The following is a 21,094-nucleotide window of genomic DNA, read 5'->3' on the forward strand; positions in this document are numbered from 1 at the left end:
CTAATCTCCATATATGCTGTGGCAATGTGTACACACATACAGAGTAATAAAAGCCCCCTCCATCCTAAAGTAGTATGGAATTGTCTGAATTAACTGATTCCATTTACAGTTTCTCATTTCTTCCCTAGAAGTAGATAAAGCCCGCTGGTATGGGACTGTTGTATTAAGCTCACTCACCTTTTCAGAGTCTGTTCCTGGACACCTCCAGTTGTACAAATAATACTGTAAGTTGCCATCTCCTATACCAAACTTGAGTTTTTCCAAGAAGGTCTTATTTTCCATCAGATCTAGTGCATTGAATACATCAAATCCTTTCTGCCAATTTAAAGTTTAAAAGTTTATTATACTAAAGGTAGTATATATTTCTGTACAGCATTCCTCTACAGCTTGGGGAGGGAGCTGATTAAGAGCCACACTGCTCTTGTGGGGACCTTTCTGTATAAATTGTTTTACTTAAGGAGAACCACGTAGTATGAAAAGCAAACTGACACTCACCAGCTTGGCTATAATGAGCGCATCATTCATGAGGTCCAGCAGGGGTGTCTCTGTGTGAATGTTGTAGAAGGAGTAGGCAGCCTTGAGGCTCTTGTGAGCGGGGTGGTGCATAACCGTGGAGGGGAGCGTGTAGAAGCTCAGGAAGTCAGTTAGCTTTCCACTGTGGCTCTGAGGGACAGAGGTAAGCAACAATAGTCAGTGTTTCCTATAACATTCTGTCAACTGATGTTGACTTGTGACTTACACCCAACATTATGTCCAAACAACAAACAATCCTTTTGGTAACCCAGTTTGAGCCCATAGAGGGCGTAGAAGTGGACAGAGTCAAAAGTTTAGCCAAAGTGCTAGTGGGAAACTGCAAGCTCTTCTAAAGCTGCCTAAGTGCAAAGTTCCTCCAAGGTGACTGAGCAGTCACTGAAGAACAGTGACAGAAGTAGGCCTGCAGCCGTCCAGGCTGAGGACACAGGCTACCTTCTCCACCCACACTGAAGCATGTACACAGGCTGCTGTCAGGAGGAAACAGGGCGGCATGCCAAGCTGGCTACCCAGTGGGGAATAAGACCATTTCAAAGCACATGGCCACTCAGCCTTGGTATCTGGCACATTGTCTTAGATGTAAATGAGAGCTGGTTACTTAAGGGAAAGAAAAACTGGCAAGGTTTGTTTGCCAATAACATTTGCACTTTTGAGGTCTAAGTTGAAGTTTTAAAGAAGGGGGACAAAAGAAAAAAAAACCCCATCATATCCTATACCATGTGGTATCTTAAATCTTTCTGATGGCAAAGGTCTTATCCATGACAGTGATTTTTAAATATTATCTAACAAAATGTCAATATTTGAAAGATCTGTGTAACCCAGTAAATGAGTATTTCCCAAGCGGACAATGTGTGATGTTACAACTGTATATAAGTAAGCTTCATCCAAAGAAGCAGACATTAAGTTAGTGGTAGAGAATCTGCTTAGTGTGTACAAAGATTGTGTTGGGAGGAGGGAGCACACAGAAAGAGGAGGAAGAGGACAGAGGTAGGGGATGACATACCAATGAGTTTTAGTTCAACAGAAAACTGATAAGGTTTCAGATAACAGTATTCCTAATCTGAAAATAGTTGTGCATGGTGGTGCATATTAGTAATCCCAACACTCTGGTAGACCAGGCAGGAGGATCAGTTTAAAGCCAGAAGCTGGACAGATGGCTCAGTGCCTAAAAGCACTGGCTGCTCTTCCAAGGGCCCAGGTTTGATCCTTAGCATCCACACAGAAACTCACAACTGCCTGTAACTCTAGTTCCAAGGGATATGATGCTTTCTTCTGGCCTCTGAGGACATAGACATGCATGTGATATACAAACATGCATATAGGCAAAACACCCATACACATAAGATAATAATAATAAAAAGACTCTAAAAGCCAGCCTGAGTGACACAGTAGGCCCAAGTATGACTACATATTGAGATTCCCATCTGCAAAGAGGAAAAAAACCAACAATTATATAAAAAGGGTTAAGTACCCACTGATTTTCAAACCGTCAGTATTTCATAGGAAATAACTTCTTCATATACTTCAGTCAAGGCACTATGCCACAATTAACTGAAAGCAAAACTAAGGAAAGGGCCTACAATTTAAAAAAAAAAAGTGAAATTATTCTTTCACTAATTCTTATGAGAAAAATTAGTTTTTATATGGCCGACAATACCTGAAAGCACTAAGTAACAGTTCTGATCACAAGTGATGTAAGCAAACTCTAAGAACCACTTCTAATTGGCATTCTCCACTGTCTTCCAAATTGCTTGCTAAACTAAATTCCATTTTTTTCTGTTCCACCTCACTTCAACCCATGAGCTTCCAAGTGAGACAGCATCTGAACAACCAATCCCAAGCTTTGTAAAATAGGGTTGGAAACACCTGTTAGCTCCATCTACGCAGTGGTCAGTGTCTAGACAGCTCCTTGTCCTTCCTTCCCTTGAACAAGAAAGTTAAGGGGCTCAATGTGTGGCTTTATCTTTATCTAATGGCAGTTCAGACCCAGCCACTTATACAAAAGGCAAAACAATACTAAATTCTGAAACATAGCTATCTAGGACGAGACACTATTATTAGCTTTTCATAATGAGAAGAGCAAATGCACAGAAAAGCACCCTAACTCCCCCTTAGTAACTAGTAAAATGCTCCAATACAGGCCTGTGTGCAGCTATAGCAGGACTAGCAGAAGCACTGAGTCATGGAGGAAAGACATGGACACACTATGATCCTCCTCAAAGAAGCTTTGACCTGTTTTCAGGACTAGCGTATCATTTTACCTCCACCACAAACGTGTCAATGATGTGCTCCCTGGGGAGGAACCAGTGGGCCACTTCCTCTTCATCCATCACTGGAGCCAGATGAAACTGCTTCAAGTAGCTGTTGATTAGCTCTCGGACTGCTTTGATATCTTTTGGTTCCATTGGTCTCAAGCCTGAAGTCTTTGTAACCTTGATAGAAGGAACACAAACCAAAGCCAGAAGTTAAATGGAAGAAAAATAAAGTGAAATTATTTTGTGCTCAAGTGTGGCCCACAGCCCTGCACTGCCTGAGGGAGCTTGTTAGAACTGGAGACCCTGCAGTACACAGTGAAGCCAGTTCTTAGTGGCTGGGCCTACAGAATCCTAGCTCTTCAAGAGGATGAGACATGTTAGTTAACTGCAAGGTCAAGGCCTGACTGGAATTCACAGTGAATTCAAGGCCAATCTGGGCAACTGAGATGGTCCAGGAAGCACAGACGCCTACTGCCAACTCTGAGAACCTGAGTCCCATCCCTGGGGAACCAAATGGTGGAAAGAGGGAAACAACTCTACGAGCTGTCCTCTGATTTCCACCTGTGCAGGTGGCAAATGCATGACATGCGCTCCCACAAAGATAAAGCTGCTAAGCAGTGTGTCCTATCTTCTTATCCAAACAAATCAAATGGAACATGACAAGCTGATTTATATACCAAGAATTTAGCAGATATGGAATATCAAACTTTATGCTTTTTCCCCTTGGAAAAAAATTGGATAATTTTAGGAAGTAAGTAGCATAAATACTACTAATATGCTTTTTTTGTTCTCAATTACTTGTAAATATGCCTAGTAAAAATACCTAGAGCCTGGGAGAAGACCTAGCAGATAAAAGCATTCGCCGGAGAGCCTGACAACCTAGATTCAATCCCCAGAACCCACATTCTTATAAAAGCCAGATGTAGTCGTGTGCATCTATAACCAACTCTACAAAGTTGTCCTCTGACTTCCACCACACATGTGCACACAGACAACTAAATAAGTAAAACAAACAAACAAACTCCAAAAAACAAAACCTAGAATTAGATCATTATAGTGTCTGAAGGAGCCTACACAGAAGTCCAAGAGAGAAAACCAGCTTTATCTTCAGTGGCAGCTGCGATCAGCCTTAGGGGTTTCCAAGGCTCTGTGATCAACCGTGTTGACTGCTTACAGATTAGTGTGGGGGGAAAGCAGGAAAACTGGCAATGCATACTTTACACAAACAGACCCAGGAGTTTTCAGCTGAACATTTACAACAAACCATTCAAGGATGGGGGTACATGGTCTTTAAAAAGATACAGAACATCCTATATCTTTATATCATTCAATTATCTAAAGTAGGAGAACTGTATTTCCAACACTGAATAAACAGCTCATACTTTTATTAATTAATGTTAGAAACATCCAGTCTCTGTGAGGATATGGCTCACTGGTAAGATGCTTGCCTACTGTATAAAAGAACCTGGATTAAATCCAAGTACTGCAAAAAGAAATGTCCAGTCCTACCTGGAAATAAGTAAAATAAATATGCATTTCAGAATGCTAGTTAAAGACCAAAGCCATCTAAAGTGTGTATATTTGCTGCAATCACTTAAGAAATTACTTTCTCTTGGTTACATTGCTCAGTGTATAATGTGTGACCAGCACACACGAGGCCCTGCTTCAGAGACGCAAAAGACAAGATTATTTTCAGCTATGAAGCTCCACAGCTGACTTCAGCTGTAAGTGGAAAGACCTAAACTGCAGTAAAAACAGGATGCTTTTGTGTAACTGTATAAAGTAGTCGTGTTTTCTGGGGATTAAACGTAGATCAAAGAAGCTTTCCTAGTTAATGGGAGCATGTTACATTTCCTATGTAAATTATGTATCTCAGTCAGATACTGTCCCAGCCTCAACTAGTATGGATTACTTTTTTTTTTAAATCCATGTAATCTGAAGCTTGTGTAAATGTGTAAGGAAACTAGGAGCTCCACTGAAAAACAAGTGTTACCTATCAACCTACACAGCACAAGCTGACTGAGCATGCAGAGACTCCAGAGCAGAGATGGGGGCAATGGTTATGGTCACTTATATGATTAAGGAGTTCCTAAGCACTAAGATCATCAAGTATTATTCAATAGAAACTACACCACATGCTTTAACGTGTCCTAGCAAGAGCATCCCTTTAACAGGACAAAGCTCAGACACACTGGGTGATTAATCCTGCTTTTATCTACTTAAAATTCTTTATTTTAATCCCCCTTCCTCCAACTTTGTTTGGAAATATTCAACTTCAAATAATCAAGTACACTGAAGGGTAGGGAGACATAGGGAGATAGATTTCTTGGGAATAGCAGCCATAGTCAATGTCAGGTCAGCTCTGCTCCTACAAAGCAGACTCCACATGTCTATCTTGTGTTTCCATGGCAACTGTGACTGCTTAGGCTAGTGTATTAAAGGCTTACTCTCTAGCATAATGTTGGCCTAATACATATTGGCTCCTAGATTCAGAAGTCTATGTCTAAGACACAAAAACAAGAACTGCAAGAAAAATTAATTTTTTTTTGCAGCAATAGAATTAAACTAGACTACTCTTCAGTCCTCCTTCTTATACCTGAAAAAGAAGGAAGACATCTAGAGCACAGGACCTCGGGAACTGTTTTCTGTTCCCATTTGCATGGCAACGACTGCACAGTAGCACATTTTGTGTGCTTGGGCCATGGGACCCCACGGGGACATGAGAGCAGGCAGCAGAAGGAATCTCTGAAGCCTACGGACAGGACATCACAGGTTTTACCCTTTTGGTTTTAGGGCCAGGATTATGTGGCAACTTCCGAAGCCTCGGTTTTTCTTGTGTATGAAAGGAATAAGAAGTACTAAGTTTTGAGGTTGTGAGAGTAAGTTGAATTACCTATGTAAAAGCATATTCTAAACCTAAGCTCACTCAGCAAGAAAGTCAATCCTCTGAAGAACAATGGGCACTCCAGAGGGACACGTCAAAGTCTGCTTTTAGAACAAAAGCCATTTACTAAACTTTGTTATTGATGAGATTAATTTTTGTATAAAAAACATAAAGGGCAAGTTAGTCCAAAGTATTTTTTAGCACTTTATACTTTAACTATCCCAAAATAACTCCATTTTAGGCATCCTCCATGTGAGTATTTTCCTTACAAATAAGCTAGACTGCTTTGCGCCTAATACAGGGAGACCTGAGAGACTAATGTGGAATGGCATTTTTACCTGGTTAAAAATAAATAAATAAATAAATAAATAAGGTATGGGTACTTTTAGTTTCAATTTACACACAGCACAACATCAAACTAAAGCTCTCCTCTGTAGTAGCTGAGAGTGTCTCTGGATAGTCCACCTCCTAGAGCTCATGCCTGGTGTGACCTATTTGTACCAGATACAGAGAGCTGCTTAGCAATCAACAGTAGTGACTGGAGGCCTCTTAGGACTTGGCAGCACAGTGAGCACTATGGTTTTCCTCTAGCTGACACACGCCTCCTGTAAACTGTCCGTGCTGACTTTGATGACTGAGCTGTCAGGCTATGGGTTGCCCTATGGAGAAGACCCTGTGGCAAGAAACCGAGAACAGCCTGTGGTAGCTGACAAGCAAAAATGGCTCTCAGCCCACCAGCCAGAAGGCAAGCCAATCCTGTAACAATCCTGTGAGCCTTCAGGTGGATCTTTCCCTGGTCAATTTGTATAAAACTCTGGCCCTCGCTGACTGACACCTACATGGCTAGAAGCAGAAGATTTAGTTAAGAGGTGCCTGCCCCTCAGAACCCGTATGAAAATAAATGTGCATGGTGTTTTATAAAAACAGTGTATTTGGGCTGGAGAGATGGCTCAGAGGTTAAGAGCACTGGCTGCTAAATGCTAAAGGTCCTGAGTTCAATTCCCAGCAACCACATGGTGGTTCACAACCATCTACAGAAAGATTTGGTGTCCTCTTCTGGTGTACATGTAGGCAAAACATTGTATAACTAAATAAATAAATCTAAAAAAAAAGAAGACAGTGTATTAATTAATGTATATAGGTGTTTTGCCTATATATATATTATGTGTGCATGGGGCCCACAGGGGCCAGAAGAGAACATCAAATCCTCTGGGACTGTAGTTACAGATGGCATGAGCTACCATGTGGAGGTCAGTGTGCTTAACTGCTGAGCCATCTTTCTAGTCCTAAATCAGTATACCTTTATGTAGCTCAGGCTGGCCTCAAATTCTATTCTCCTGCCTCAGTCTTCCGAGTGCTAGGATTACAGGAATGTGCCACTATGACTAGCTTAAACATACTGCTTGAAGTTGCTCAGTTTATGACAATCAGCAAGAGATACACAATATATACTATTCAACTATATTTAATTTTTTAATACTAAGACAGTATTTCATATTGTGAATCTAGTAGTTTAAAAAGATGAAGGGGAAAGGGGTGGCTCAGCGGATAAAGTGTTTGCTGTACAAACCTGAGAACTGGAGTTTGGATTCTCAGTACCCACATGGGTCTGGTCGCCCAACTGTAACCCCAGCTTTCAGAAGGCAGAATTAGGGAACCCTAGGGTAGGCTTGCTAACTAGACTACTCAATGTGGGTTTAGTGAGAGACCCTGCCTCAATAAATAAAATGGAGAATGACAGAGAGACACTGACATCAACCACTGACTTCACATGCCTATTCACGCCCTGATCACTCATACACGTATGAACATGTGCATACTATATATACCATACAAACAGAATAAAACAAGGAAACTTCCAAGACTGGTGCATATGCCTATAATACTAGCCTTTGGGGACAGCCTAGTCTATACAGCCGTCCTAAGCCACCATGAGCTACATAAACAAAACCTTGTCTAAAGAGTTTATTTAAAAAAAAAAAAAAAAAAAAAACTAAGCTAGGAAGAAAAAGGAGAGAACAACTGAATACAATATTATTTCTACCTCCCAACTTTTCTTTAAACCCGAACCCTGAGTTCTATAATGTTAAGAAATCAGGGGCAGCTTGGATTTTGCTTCCTTATTACTTAAGGGGCAATAATCAAGAATGCACAACTTCCTTGACTTGATTAAATCACATACAACTCTAAACCATGAACTTCACTGAGTGAACCCCCGCTCTCCTAGCTCTGGAGTCCCACACTATCCACTCCTGTTGCAGCATTCTCCTTTCCCAGACAAGCACACAACATCAGTCTGATGTTAAGACTGCACTTCAGCATTAAAAATGTCAGTGGTTGCAGGCTCAGAAAGTCATGCATGCCCCCCCTTACTTACATCTGGAAGTCTGTAAAGCTTCATTGTTCTCTGTAAGGTCATGTTTCTACTCAAGTGAGAAAATTTCACTTCCACCAGTTTCCTGGGGTTTAGGGATCGGTGCCAATACCTGGAAGACAATGTTTTCACTTTGCCTTAGCTGTTCCAGAGCATCTATTTAATACTTTGCTGTGCCATGCGCAGTGATGAATGCTGGTCCCCTTCCTATGCATTAGTTTGAAGATTTAAAAAAGAAAAATAAGCCTGATTCATAAAATTGACTTGCGTTGCTAGTTATGCTCCTTTGAAGTTTGTGGACTTTCATCTTTTCCTCTAAAGAAGAATATTACATTTAATATTTTGTTTTATTTAATAAGAGGTATGTACATTTTTAATGAGCCTCATGATTTATGTGAGGTGAATCAAGAAGTTTAAGATCATGAAGATGTTCCTGCAAAATAAACAGTATCTGTTATAGGAGATACCCACCAAAGAAAACTAATATTGAATAAGTCCTTGAATTTATGAGTCCAGTTTTGGTAATAATACATTATATGTACTGAAATAGTCCTGTGATACCCATTTTTATGTTTATCTACAAATGTAATAATTTAGCACATTATAGCAATTTTATAGTTTTATAATATATATACTTCAGGTTTAGTCCTACTTGAGTCAAGAGAAATTGTGGAGGCAGATAATTTTTTAATGTCTTAAAAGCAGGTTAGTCCAATAACAGTCTGATTATATTCCCTTTGAGAGCCTGGCTAGTTATGAAGTCAGAAAAATAGCTCAAGCCTTCTTTCTTAGCCACCAGGCACACCTGGACTTGTGTGAGGTTTCCACAGCTGTTCAGCAGTGCTGCACTGAGCTTAAACGCTGAAAGAAAACTGTGACACTGGATGGATATTTCAAGACGGCAACACCGCTATAGGTTTCCCCACGCACAGATGGCACTCTTTCAAAGGGAGTAGAAATAGAAAACATAAATTTACCCAGCATCATTATTGGGAAAATTTTACTTTTAATACCCAAAAGAGCTATATGATAAGCAGAATATTTGACTCAGCTACTAATAAACTTCTATCTCCTCCAAGCCCAAATCCCTGTGGATTACATCACAGGAGAACAATTCCAGCATGGCCTACACTGCATCTGGTAAAGGAAAAACCACCAATGCTTGTGTGATGTCATTACCTGCATGTGGCCACAGGCTTAGGAAGAACCACTCCGGCAGTGTACACGGCCTGAAAGATTCCTTCTAGGTTCACTCTTCTGGTTATTTCTCGAATTAACACTGGGGCTACCCGTTTTGATCTCAGTTTCTTATGGACACAAAGAAAGTTGATTTCTACCATCCTCTTCACACTGACAAACAGATGTGACAATATCAAAGCACAGGTAAAAAAAAGCAAGACAACATTTTCATAAAGTTCCTAAGAATAAGACCAGGAAAACATTCTGTAACATAATATTCAGGAAAACTACCGAACTGTGCAGGCGTTTCACAAGTTCAGACCGGACACCATTTTCTATATCCATTGCCAAAATGATCAACTCTAGGCCAGGAGACGTGGCCTCCTTGATCTCAATCAGAATTTAAAACTTTGGTCTATTATTGGAATTTCAATGCTGGATCAGATATGCCTCAAAAAGTTCTTATATTTATTTTTCCTATAACATATATAGAATTACAGCAAACAAAACAAAACAACAAAAAACACCCCTCCCCCAACCACCCACCCAAACACCTCCCGGCTAGCCCAGTGTAGAAACAGCATGGTGCCATCACGTAATACAGATTCTCCGAGACCCCTGATCAGACAGAGCAGACACTTTCAAAGATAAGCCTCCCAGAACCTGAAAACTCAGCCCTGACTTGAGGTATGCATTTAGGAGCTTGCTGATTTAGGTAATTTGGCCAAGTAGGAAGGCCCTAGTGTCTCTGCTCCCCCAAGTCCAGGATTATAGGTATGTATCACAGTACCTGGCTGTTGATATGGGTCCTTATGCTTGCATAGCAAGCACTTTTTACCAAGCTTTGTCACCTAGCTCTGTACTGTGTAATTTTTAAAAACCTGGTTTAATTATAATTTGGAGGGTACACACACATGCATAGGCCCTAATACATACCTGTCATAAATTCGGATGTTTGCTGGAATGGCACTTATGAAACCTACTAACTTTTTATTTGAAGACACTCTGACTCCACAATGCCATTGCAGAAGCCAGCCCGGGGGACGCAGAGCCCTGAGGTAGAGAAGATAAACACACTAGTTAGTATCCAAGAACACAGGAACAAAACAAGACCCGATTCAACAATCCATCAATGGCCCATGACCAGCCAGGCATACCACAAGAGAAACTCAGGCGAATAGTCAAAGCGGAACATATTGTCATCGTCTTCCACGTAATTCTCATTCAGCAATGTGTACAACTCCTTCAGCTACAAGACAAAACAAGTGTCCTGTATGTAAGGTGCTCTGCACCTTAGACACAATGTGTGTGAATGCAGGTGGTGAATTAAACTCTTACCACTTCGGCATTACTCAGGTCTAAAGTGTCCCACATAAAACCTTGTGGCAAAGAATACGGTTCCTGGCGGATATTGTCTTTGTCCGGTTCAATTGCACCATGAGATGTTATGACTTCATCTAGAGAAAAACAGAAAGAGAGAGAGAGGTTATTACATCTCATAGTAGTCTGACAATCCCAAATGGTCAGCAGCAGAAGTGAAAGGATACTTTAAGTATTAACAATAGCCACTGTAGCTATTTAGTACATGGCTTTTTAATATAGCAATAGCATTAATTAACATTGCTAATAATCATATGTAGTAATAAACAACACATTATTATTGTGGAATCCTTTGGACTGTCATTTTATCAGTTAAAGCAAAGGAGGAACTGTATGTCACCTAATGACATAAAATGATGGTGATTTCTCAGCCTCATCCTAGGTCACAGGCTACACACTACCACCACGGCTACAAATGATGCAAGCCTACATAACAGCCTTAAAAATACCCACCCACACCCAATCAATCAATCAATTTCTCTCTCTCTCCCTCCCTCCCTCTCCATGAACTGAGGATGTGGAAGCCATCGTGACCTCTGACCCCTTCCACGAGCAAAACCCAAAATGATTTCCCCCACCTTTAATGCTAGCCATGTAGCCTGTACTACAGTCCACTCTAGTAGCTTCTGAGTTCTCCCACTCTTCTTTGTTGGGGAGCAGTTTTGTGTGTGCCAGGCTGGCCATGAGCTTGTTATGTAGCCCATGATGACCTTTAACTTCTGATCCTCTTGTCTCTACTTGAGTGCTAGGATTACAGGCATGTACCACATCTGACTGATGAGGTGCTAAGAATCAAACCCAAGGCTTGGTTTATAGTAGGCAAGCACTCTACAAACTGAACTATTGGCCCAGCCCTCAAGTTCTTTTTTCCAATTCGTTGTCTACATTAAATATCTTGTAACTGGAATAAATACAAGCATTTCCCTGTGGCTCTAGCCTGCCTTGCACCCCATCACTCCTTATTCCCAATATTCCAGCATTTGACCCTAGGGTTTGTCCTAGTTCAGGGCATTCCTTTTTGCTGAGCCCTGTCCTCTGGTCATCATGATATCAGATCCTGGGGATTTCTCAGAAGCCCACAATCATTTTCTCACATTGTCTTTCAACAACTAAAGCTTTTTTTTTTTTTTTGCTATGACAGAGATATAAGCAACCTTACATATCCTTTCTACCTCTGTCCCACTTCCCAGTATCACTTTCTGACCTGTGCCCCGTGCTGTGCCTGGCATTTACCATCTGCTGAGTAGACCCTTAGGGTCCAGTACATCTGGTCACAGACTCCTTCTACTTGCATCAGCTCCTCAGATTTCCTCCAGGAAGCCCACGTCCCGATTCCCAGCCATTCATTTACAGTGTCCCCACAAAGCCTTTTTAATGCTTGGTTCTTACAAGATGAGCTCATGCATGCAAATCGGAAAGCCAAGTGTGTATGGCTGGGACTGTGCTACCTCCCAGACAAATGGAACTAGAGAGCCAGTCTCTATGTATTCTGTCAGGCCTCCCTTTCCCCAACAACATGGCTCCATCACCAGATACAGCCCCTGAGTGAACTGAGGTGCCTCCAAGAGCTCTAGCATTCTGAGAACCTTGTGAAAAGCAGGATGAGCCCCAGGCATTCCTTTCCAAAAGGAGCCCTGAGTAGGTGTCTTCTTCTCTGGGGCCAGAAAGCATCTTGGTGAACCACATGCAGCTAAACCTAGTTCATTGAAATTAATAAATCTAGATCCTTTCAGCTAATACTCACTCAACTCAGTGTCATTAAAGACTTCGTAAACTCATTCTGAGGAATATTCCTCTATTACCAGACAAGTTGAAAGATAAGGAGCAGCCCCCCACCCCCACCCCCCATGCAAGGGATGAAGCCATGGCTCCTCGTGTTCTAAGCAAGTGCTTTACCACTGAGGGTCACTCCACCTCTCCACTCTTCTTCCTTTCTCTCCTACTTACATTCTTACTCTATTTTTTTTAAAGATTTATTTATGATGTATACAGTGTACATGCTAGAAGTGGGCACCACATCTCATTATAGATGGTTGTGAGCCACCATGTCGTTGCTGGGAATGGAACTCAAGACCTTTGGAAGAGCAGCCAGTGCTCTTAACCTTGAGCCATCTCTCCAGCCCAATTCTTTCTCTTTTCAAGCTGTTGGGGTGAGTATGTGAGAGAAGGGAAAGGACCAGAAAACATATGACTGACTAATACTTCAATGTTTCAGAAAAACATTACTCCTTGAGTTATAATGACAAAATAGATTATCTATATATAACTGGCTACTTAGTTTTAGGTGACAAATGACCCCTTCTATGCTGTTAGAAACCTAAATAATCAAAATGTAAGTATGCACAAGTTCTAAGCATTAGTAGGGCATTTTACACTGTCATGTAATTTGAATACTTTCATGATGATTAGATCACCTATGCAAAATGGGAAAGAGAAATAATTATGTCTATAATAAGTTAATTGGGAAAAGTCTTAAATGGGATTTGATGGAGCAACTCTGGCCGTAGGAACAAAACTGTTATAATTCTTTACATGAACAGAGCCCACAAAGGCCTGTACTTCCAAGGGGCACCCTAACTCCCATGATATGGAACTGGCATACCACAAGAGTGTGCAGAATCCTGATAAGAAATATACAGTTATCCACTTAGTGAGATGTTATAGGAAAGTTTTTTTTCTGAGTTCTTTAGAATACCTGAGGCATGAAAAATGCTAAAACTTTAATGTAGTGGAAGTGGAGGGGGAGTTGCTAAGGTGATGGCTTAGTAGTTAAGAGCAGTTGCTTCTCTTGTAGAGAACCCAAGTTTGGTTCTTAGAACCCACATGGTACCTCAAAGCTACTTTTTAAAAAATGTGTATGAGTGCTGTATCTGCAGGTACACCTGCCTGCCCGAAGAGGACATCAGATCCCAGTATAGATGGGTGTGAGCCACTGTCAACAGAAGTCAAGATCTCGTTAACTGCTGAGCCATCTCTCTAGCCCCCTCAAAACTATTTATAACTATAGTTTCAGGGAATCCATTAACTTTTTCTGGCCTCCATAAACACCAGGCATGCATATGGCTCACATGTATTGATGCAAGCAAAATAATAATTTGCATCCAATAAAAATGCAAAAATCTTAAAAATACAGTATACAGGGGAAAACAACTTCATGAACCTCAGAAGTGAAGAATAATGAAAAGAAAACCCATTTCTTTTCTGTGCAATATATGTACAATATATATTATACTATATACTGTTACATATCATCTATAGCATATTTTCTACTATACAATGTGTTATATATTATATTACACATACACAGAAAAGTTTAATAAAAATTATATAATACACATTTCAAATATGGGAAAATTGGATTATGTAATAAAATAGCAATTAGGCTATAATTGTGCTATTGACAACCAGTGTCTTTACTTAGTATCTACACTTTAAGAAGACAGATACCAGCTTTTCTGTTTATTTTCAGAGTATGACTCAAGACTGTGAAGTCTCTTCACCCTGGCTCATAGAAGCACACATATGAGCTTACTCAATTTGGGCACTGGCTGTGTGTCCCAGAACTGGTATCTGCGTTTTGTGGCTTCATCAATGTTCCTGGCTGGGCCTTGGCATGCAGACAGCAGTTCCATTGCTCTCTGGATGTCCTGTAGCTTCTGAATAGGGATGGTGGGATTCTAGAAGAGCAGACACAAAGAGACACATGATATGAGGAAGCTGATACCACTTTTGAACACAAGGCAATGGTGTGTATTGGCCTCAGAGCCTGTAACTCCCAAACACTGCCCCACCTCCTGGAAGCCTGCTGAAGGCTGTCTGCGAATATGCTGAGACGAAACAACTGCACTGTCACAGGTTACCAGTGTGCTGCAGTGTCAACGGGGGGCTCTGGTAGTTTGGGAATGCTAAGTACACAGAAGCACCCTTTGCTTCAGGACCCCGCCCATCTGTGCTGGTCCCACTGTTCCTTTGGGAAAAGAAGGCAAAGAGTGACATGCAGGGCATGCATTACTGTCACACAGCAGCCAGGCAGCCAGGAGCCTCGGTTGTGCTGTTAGCGTTAATGCTCTGCGGCAGCAATGGAGGGGCAGAGGAAACAACTTCTAGAACAGAAACTAGACAGACAAGAGATGATTAGAAGGGAAGGAGAAAGAGAAAGAAAAGAGAACCTTAGGGCTACGCTGGGAAGGAAATGGTTAAGAAGAAACCACTACCCCTGCCCTGCTCCCTCCTGGCCACACCCAGCCCTTCTCACACTAGAAGAACCCTGAGACAGGAGAGAAGCTTCTCTGCAAATCCTGGTCCTTGGCACCCATTGCTTGTTCTCCCAACACAAATGAGGAAAACTAGCCTCGTTTTTAGGTAAAACATATTCTTATCGATAAGGTGGACAATATTTTTAAATTCTAAAAATCCCCTTCTCAAAGCCAATATTTCTGGTTTTCTCTTATAGATTCCCTATCTATTTAAATACTTCAAAGTTCATAATATATGGAAATTGAGACTACATTTAAAATGAGACACTGGGCATGGGATTGGATATGGAAATCAGTGGCCCTTTTTTTCAATAAAATAAGTGAGCTTAAGAGTTTTGATAACATTCAGATAATACTTTGCATTGTGATTTAGAAGTGGTTCGAAGAAATTTCAGAGCCCTTTGGCTTTGCTGTGTATCAGCCCGCTGGATATGAGGCAAAGGAACAATGGACCCTCCATGGTTTATAAGCAGCAATTTAGACTTCTGCTCAATTTTGCATCTGAAATCTATGCTCTGGGCAAGCCCATGATAATCTAGGAATCTTCTTTCTCCATTTGAAGTACAAAACACTGTCTACCCTGTGGCAGCCTAGTCTACTGGGTTTATATAGGTTCCTGACATTGAAATTATCTACTAGACAGAGCTGTGAAATCTAACTGGAGCAGGGCAATGCAGTACTGCCTCCACTTAGCACCCATCAGTACAGCTCTATTACCCCTGAGTCTGAAAGCTGTTTCTCTTATGCACTAGTCAAAACAAAAACCATAGAGCTATATCTTAATGACACATACAAAAAAAAGATAATACTTTCCTGTTCTAACCATTGTAATCCTTCTCCCTCTCTATTCCTCTTTCCCTTCTTTCACTTTTGGGAGTGGTACTAGGTATTGAACCCAGAGCCACACACATGTTAGATAAGATAAGCAATGCTCTACCACTGAGCTATACTCTAAGCCTTTTACAAAATTAATTTGAGACATGGCTTCACTAGGCTGTCCAGGCTGACCTTGAATTTGAGATCCTCCTTTATTGGCTTCTCAAGTAGGAACTGTTAAAAGCATGAACCACAATACTTGGATCTGCATTTTTTTTCAGCCATTTTGTTCATTTGACTAAGCACAAATATTAAAATGTAATATAATTCTTATAACAAAATAGTGCATATCCAGCTATTCTTAGCTCATATATGTAAACTGTTTTAATTAAAATTTTTGTTTTGGCCTATAGATTTTGTATCCATAATCTCATGTGAAGTATTTAATTTCATCCAATTTCTTTTCATTAAAAAAAAAAGCTTGAATCTGTTTCATTTTCCAACACTTTAAGTACCTGATGAATTATAACCTCTTGAGCTTCTAGCATACTGTACTAAGAGACCTACAACAGGAACCAAGCTTTAAGGTAGTACATTTGCTTGAAGTAACAATACTTGAAGAAACATGGGCTTGAAAATGCAAAGCAGATTTCAGGATTTAAAAATAAACCTGTGTAGAGAGCCTATGCTGAGTTTGCTGCAGTGACTTCTCTTTTCTGATAGTTAAGTCTTCCAGGGCACATTAATAGTGAATTCCTTTGCAGCAATCATGAAGCAGCATCTTGGTTCTCAAAGAGCCAATGGGTGCAGCTCCAGGAAGACACTAGAGTGGTTTATACGTGCTACGCTGTGCTACAGGTAACAGCTATTTGTGACACATCTATATCCAATGCTCACTATTTAAATGCTTTCTGAAAATAGGTAAGTACAATTTCCAAACCTATAATGTCAAAGTGAGGAAATTCAGCTAATTTGTTTGTTTGTTTAAACTTTGTGGTTACTTCTGAGGTGCTGGGGATTAAATGCAAATCTTATACATTGTGCTTGCCAAATGCTCAACCACTGGGCCACACTCCCAGCGTTAGGATTAATGTTTTTTTTTTCTTTTCTTTTTTGAGACAAGGTCTCCCTATGTAGCCCAGGCTGGCCTCAAACTCACAATCCTCCTGCCTAGACCTCCTGGGTGCTGGGATTACAGGCGGGCGCCACCACGCTCACCTTATGATACATTCTTAAATCTATCCATTCACCTTCCATAGTATCACCACCTGGGGAGAAAGGCGAGAATGTGCATTAGCCCCAATTAACTACCCACTATTATGTTCCTACCTAAGAGGCAGGAATTCCCTTTTCTTTCCACATGTGTTTTCTAAATTATCACCTACATCTTTTGCCCATTACTTTCTAAATTGAATACCTTAGGAAAAATTTGTCCAAGTCTTCTGCCACTAAAAAGCCTGTAAGAAAGGGTTGGGGTTATTGCTCAGGTGGTAAAGTGTTTGCCTGGCATGCACCTGGCCCTGGGTTCAATCCCCAGCACCACATACATAAATCTGTTAAAAATCCAGACAAGTATCATTGTAATTTTAATCCTTGATTACACATACTAGATGTAATAGTATGACATTACCTACAGCTGTTGTATTTATGGGGGAAGGGTGCCCCAGTTTTTAAAAAACAAATGGTGGGCAAAAGCCCACATTAAAATACTGTTGACTGGCTTCTAATATCCAAAAACAAAAACAAAAAAACCCCTCTCTACTATATATGCTAACAATAGTTCCTCCTGCTCAGCTGGAGGCAGTTTCTTAACAGTGCCCAGAAGGGAAAGGAAGTGCTTAGAATCCCTGCGGGTAGTAAAGGGATGGGAAAAGCCAATGGCATGGTAGAAGCAAAGAGCTGCCCACAACTGCAGGTAAGTGACGCATTTACTGCTGAAGCAACACCGAGAAATGAGAAAAATATTTGCAAGCTGATGGCGGTATCCCAATTTATCTTGGAAGTTATGTCTAGAGGAACAATGATCACCTGAGACCAAAGGAAAGCTAGGGAGAAAGGCTCAACTTTGTTCTTTCCCTCACAGTCACTCAGGGCCAAACTGGGGCAAGCATCTATCCTTTTCAGAGACATAAACCAGGTACAATCACATCAAAACTACCCACAGACTGATTTATATAACATAATAAAATTTCATGTGGAAAAAAAACCCCTAAAATCCACATAATTTTTAGGTGCTGCCTTTTGTCGTGTGCATTGTACTTTAGAAAACAAAGCCACCTCCATGTGGGGGAAGAAATGGACTTTCCAGGATAAACAGGCTCAAAGAGATACAGTACACTGTGAGTAATGGAGCAGGGCCAAGTGCCAGTTCTTGGAGCTACCACCCTGCCCAGAAAGATTTACTTGAAGCTACAACCATCAAAATCATCCTTTTTATTATGTTTCTATTTCAGCTCCTCTGGCTCTGGTTTCCTGTAGCACCAGGAATGTGTTCTCCTGCGTGTAGGAAGGAGGATCTCCATAAACAGGGATGACTACCAACGGCATCAACAGATCCACGTTCAGCACAACTAGCTCTATGTTCAGCAGGCCAACTGCCAACACGGGAGCCAGGTGTACAACTAGTTCGGTCTGTAATAGGGGTGTCCTAAGGGAGAACATGAAGAGGTGTTCCCCACCCTTGGCAATGGCATGAGGGATGGCCACTGCAGACCAGGCTGATTCAAAGTCAACAGAAGACTTACCCATGGCTGCTCCGGCTGAAATCTGCTGCCAGATGGCGTTGTGCTATGCAGGTAATTAGACAGACACCCAGAAAAATTAAAATGTGAATATCTTCTGAACTAAAAGTAATCACAGATTAAGTGTAACTTCAAAAACAAAACAAACCAAAACAAACAAACAAACAAAAAACACCAAAAACCAAAACAAACAAAAACCGAAACAAACAAAAACCAAAAAAATATCTTCTACCAGGCTCCCAGAGACTTTCTTCTATGACTATGATCTACATACTACTACAAAGAGAAGGAGAACTGAGGTGGCTACACACAGAGAGAAGCCCAGTATGTACCTCTTGGTTATACGGGTGCCACAGTGAGCTTCAGGGAGGCTGTAAACATCTCCAGTTACTTGTACCATAGGAAACACTAGCTACGCATCTATCCCGCCCAAACCTATCTCTTCTGCTTTGGGAAAAACAGCTGTGGCAAGAAAACAGGCTCTCACTTTTGAAGACTGCTGGATTTTAATCTCCTGGGAGTCAGATGCAGAGTCGGACTTGGTACCCCCAGAGTTTGGCTTCTCCTTTTTTCTCTTCTGTTTCTTCTTTTTCTTTTTTGCTCCCAAATCTCCTCCAGGGCTTCTGTAGGAAATTCAAGGAGGGTGAAACAAACCAAAGGGGGGAGTCATTATATAAAACTGAACTGCATACAAGCCATTACTTAGAAGAACATGTGACCTGTACAGTGAAGGACAACTATGTCAGACTGTGTGATATGAGTATCAGGTTGAGATGTCCAATAGCAAACGTGGTTCTTGCTCTGTCACATGGTAGGCACTCAGATATCTTCTAAACATAAAAATTGTAGATACAAGCCACATTGATTAACTGAAGCCAAAGAGCATTCAATTACTCTACTACCCACCTTTTTTTTTCTTTTTTTAAAATTAATTTATTCTTGTTACATCTCAATGGTTATCCCATCCCTTGTATCCTCCCATTCTTCCCTCCCTCCCATTTTCCCCTTATTCCCCTCCCCTATGACTGTTCCTGAGGGAGATTACTTCCCCCTGTATATGCTCATAGGGTCTCAAGTCTCTTCTTGGTCACCTGCTGTCCTTCCTCTGAGTGCCACCAGGTCTCCCCCTCCAGGGGACATGGTCAAATATGAGGCACCAGAGTATGTGAGAAAGTCATATCCCACTCTCCACTCTACTGTGGAGAATGTTCTGACCATTGGCTGGTTCTGGGTAGGGGTTTAAAGTTTACGGCCTGTATTGTCCTTGGCTGGTGCCTCAGTTTGAGCAGGACCCCTGGGCCCAAATCTGCCTATCGTAATGTTCTACTTGTAGGTTTCTAGGACCCTCTGGATCCTTCTACTTTGCCATTCTCCCATGCTTCTCTCATCTAGAGTCCCAATAGAATGTCCTCCCCTCTGTCCCAGTTTCCTGATAATTGAAGGCTTTCGTGGGACATGCCCCTTGGGCTAATATGCAGATATAAGTGAGTATATACCATTTGAGTCTTTTTGCTTCTGGGTTAACTCACTCATTATGATCATTTCTACCTCAACCCATTTATCCACAAATTTCAGGAATTCCTTGTTTTTAATAGCTGAATAATATTCCATAGTGTATATGTACCACAGTTTCTTTATCCATTCTTCTATTGATGGACACTTAGGCTGTTTCCATGTTCTGGCTATTATGAAAAAGGCTGCTACAAACATGGTTGAGCAAATTTTCTTGTTGTGTGCTGGAGCATCTTCTGGGTATATTCCAAGGAATGGAATAGCTGGGTCTTGAGGAAGCCCTATTCCCATTTTTCTGAGATAGCACCAGATAGATTTCCAAAGTGGCTGTACTAGTTTGCATTCCCACCAACAATGAAGGAGTGTTCCTCTCTCCCCACATCCTCGCCAGCATGTTCTACTACCCACCTTTTACCCAGCCCCTAAAGATATACCTGGGTCTAAAGAGATGGCTCAGAGGCTAAGTGTACAGGCTGCTCTTGCATAGAAACTATGTTTGATTTGAAGCATCCACACGGCACTCACAACTGCCTCTAACTCCACTTTCATAGGATCCAATGTTCACTTGGGGCCCCAGACATGCATATGGTGCATATACATAAACAATACATACATACAAACAAAACACTCAGGCATTAAACCATCTCTCCCCCCCCCCCCCCCAGACAGGGTTTCTCTATGTAGCCTTGACTGTTGACTGTCCTGGACTCGCTTTTGTAGACCAGGCAGGCCTCGAACTCACAGCAATCCACCTGCCTCTGCCTCTGCCTCCCAAGCACTGGGATTAAAGGTGTGCACCACCACGCCTGGCCCTTAAATGAAATTTTAAAAAAGAGCTACATGTATAAAAATATTTATTATAGATACCTCTTTGGTATAACACTATTCATCTTTCTTCGTCATTTATTGACTTTGCACATACTAGACAAGCACTCTGCTCCTGATTTATATCCCTAGTCTATCAAAATACTTATCGTAAATAAGAGAAAAAACCTTTTTCCACATTTGAGGAATTTTTCTCTGATTAAACATTTTTCTCTCAATCAATAAAAACCTCTGTTTGTGTCAGTAAAATAGCTTAGTAGGTAAAGACACCTGCCACCAAGCATGACATCCTGAGTTCAATCCCTGAGACTCATAGAGGGGAAGGGAGAACTGACTCTTGC

General features: G+C 41.2%; 1 protein-coding gene across 5 annotated transcripts in view; it reads right to left on the reverse strand.

Annotated features, from left to right (window-relative positions):
• Positions 1 to 21,094, reverse strand: part of NMT2 (N-myristoyltransferase 2) — a 40,922-nt gene that overhangs the window by 3,041 nt on the left and 16,787 nt on the right. For 2 of the 5 annotated variants that reach the window (XM_084781061.1, XM_084781064.1), the window contains exons 2-13: positions 18,904 to 19,039; positions 18,420 to 18,462; positions 16,894 to 16,943; positions 14,136 to 14,280; positions 10,562 to 10,680; positions 10,381 to 10,472; positions 10,160 to 10,276; positions 9,224 to 9,394; positions 8,048 to 8,156; positions 2,793 to 2,963; positions 496 to 663; positions 178 to 315 (exon numbers count right to left, since the gene is read on the reverse strand). In XM_084781061.1, coding sequence (XP_084637187.1) covers positions 178 to 315; positions 496 to 663; positions 2,793 to 2,963; positions 8,048 to 8,156; positions 9,224 to 9,394; positions 10,160 to 10,276; positions 10,381 to 10,472; positions 10,562 to 10,680; positions 14,136 to 14,280; positions 16,894 to 16,943; positions 18,420 to 18,462; positions 18,904 to 19,039 — 1,459 coding nt within the window. Of the gene's footprint in view, positions 1 to 177; positions 316 to 495; positions 664 to 2,792; positions 2,964 to 8,047; positions 8,157 to 9,223; positions 9,395 to 10,159; positions 10,277 to 10,380; positions 10,473 to 10,561; positions 10,681 to 14,135; positions 14,281 to 16,893; positions 16,944 to 18,419; positions 18,519 to 18,903; positions 19,040 to 21,094 lie in introns of all 5 variants that reach the window. The other 3 variants (XM_084781063.1, XM_084781060.1, XM_084781062.1) reach the window with 3 other exon arrangements.

This window comes from Acomys minous (genome assembly GCF_964271855.1).
Source record: "Acomys minous genome assembly, chromosome: 5".
Classification (NCBI taxonomy): domain Eukaryota; kingdom Metazoa; phylum Chordata; class Mammalia; order Rodentia; family Muridae; genus Acomys; species Acomys minous.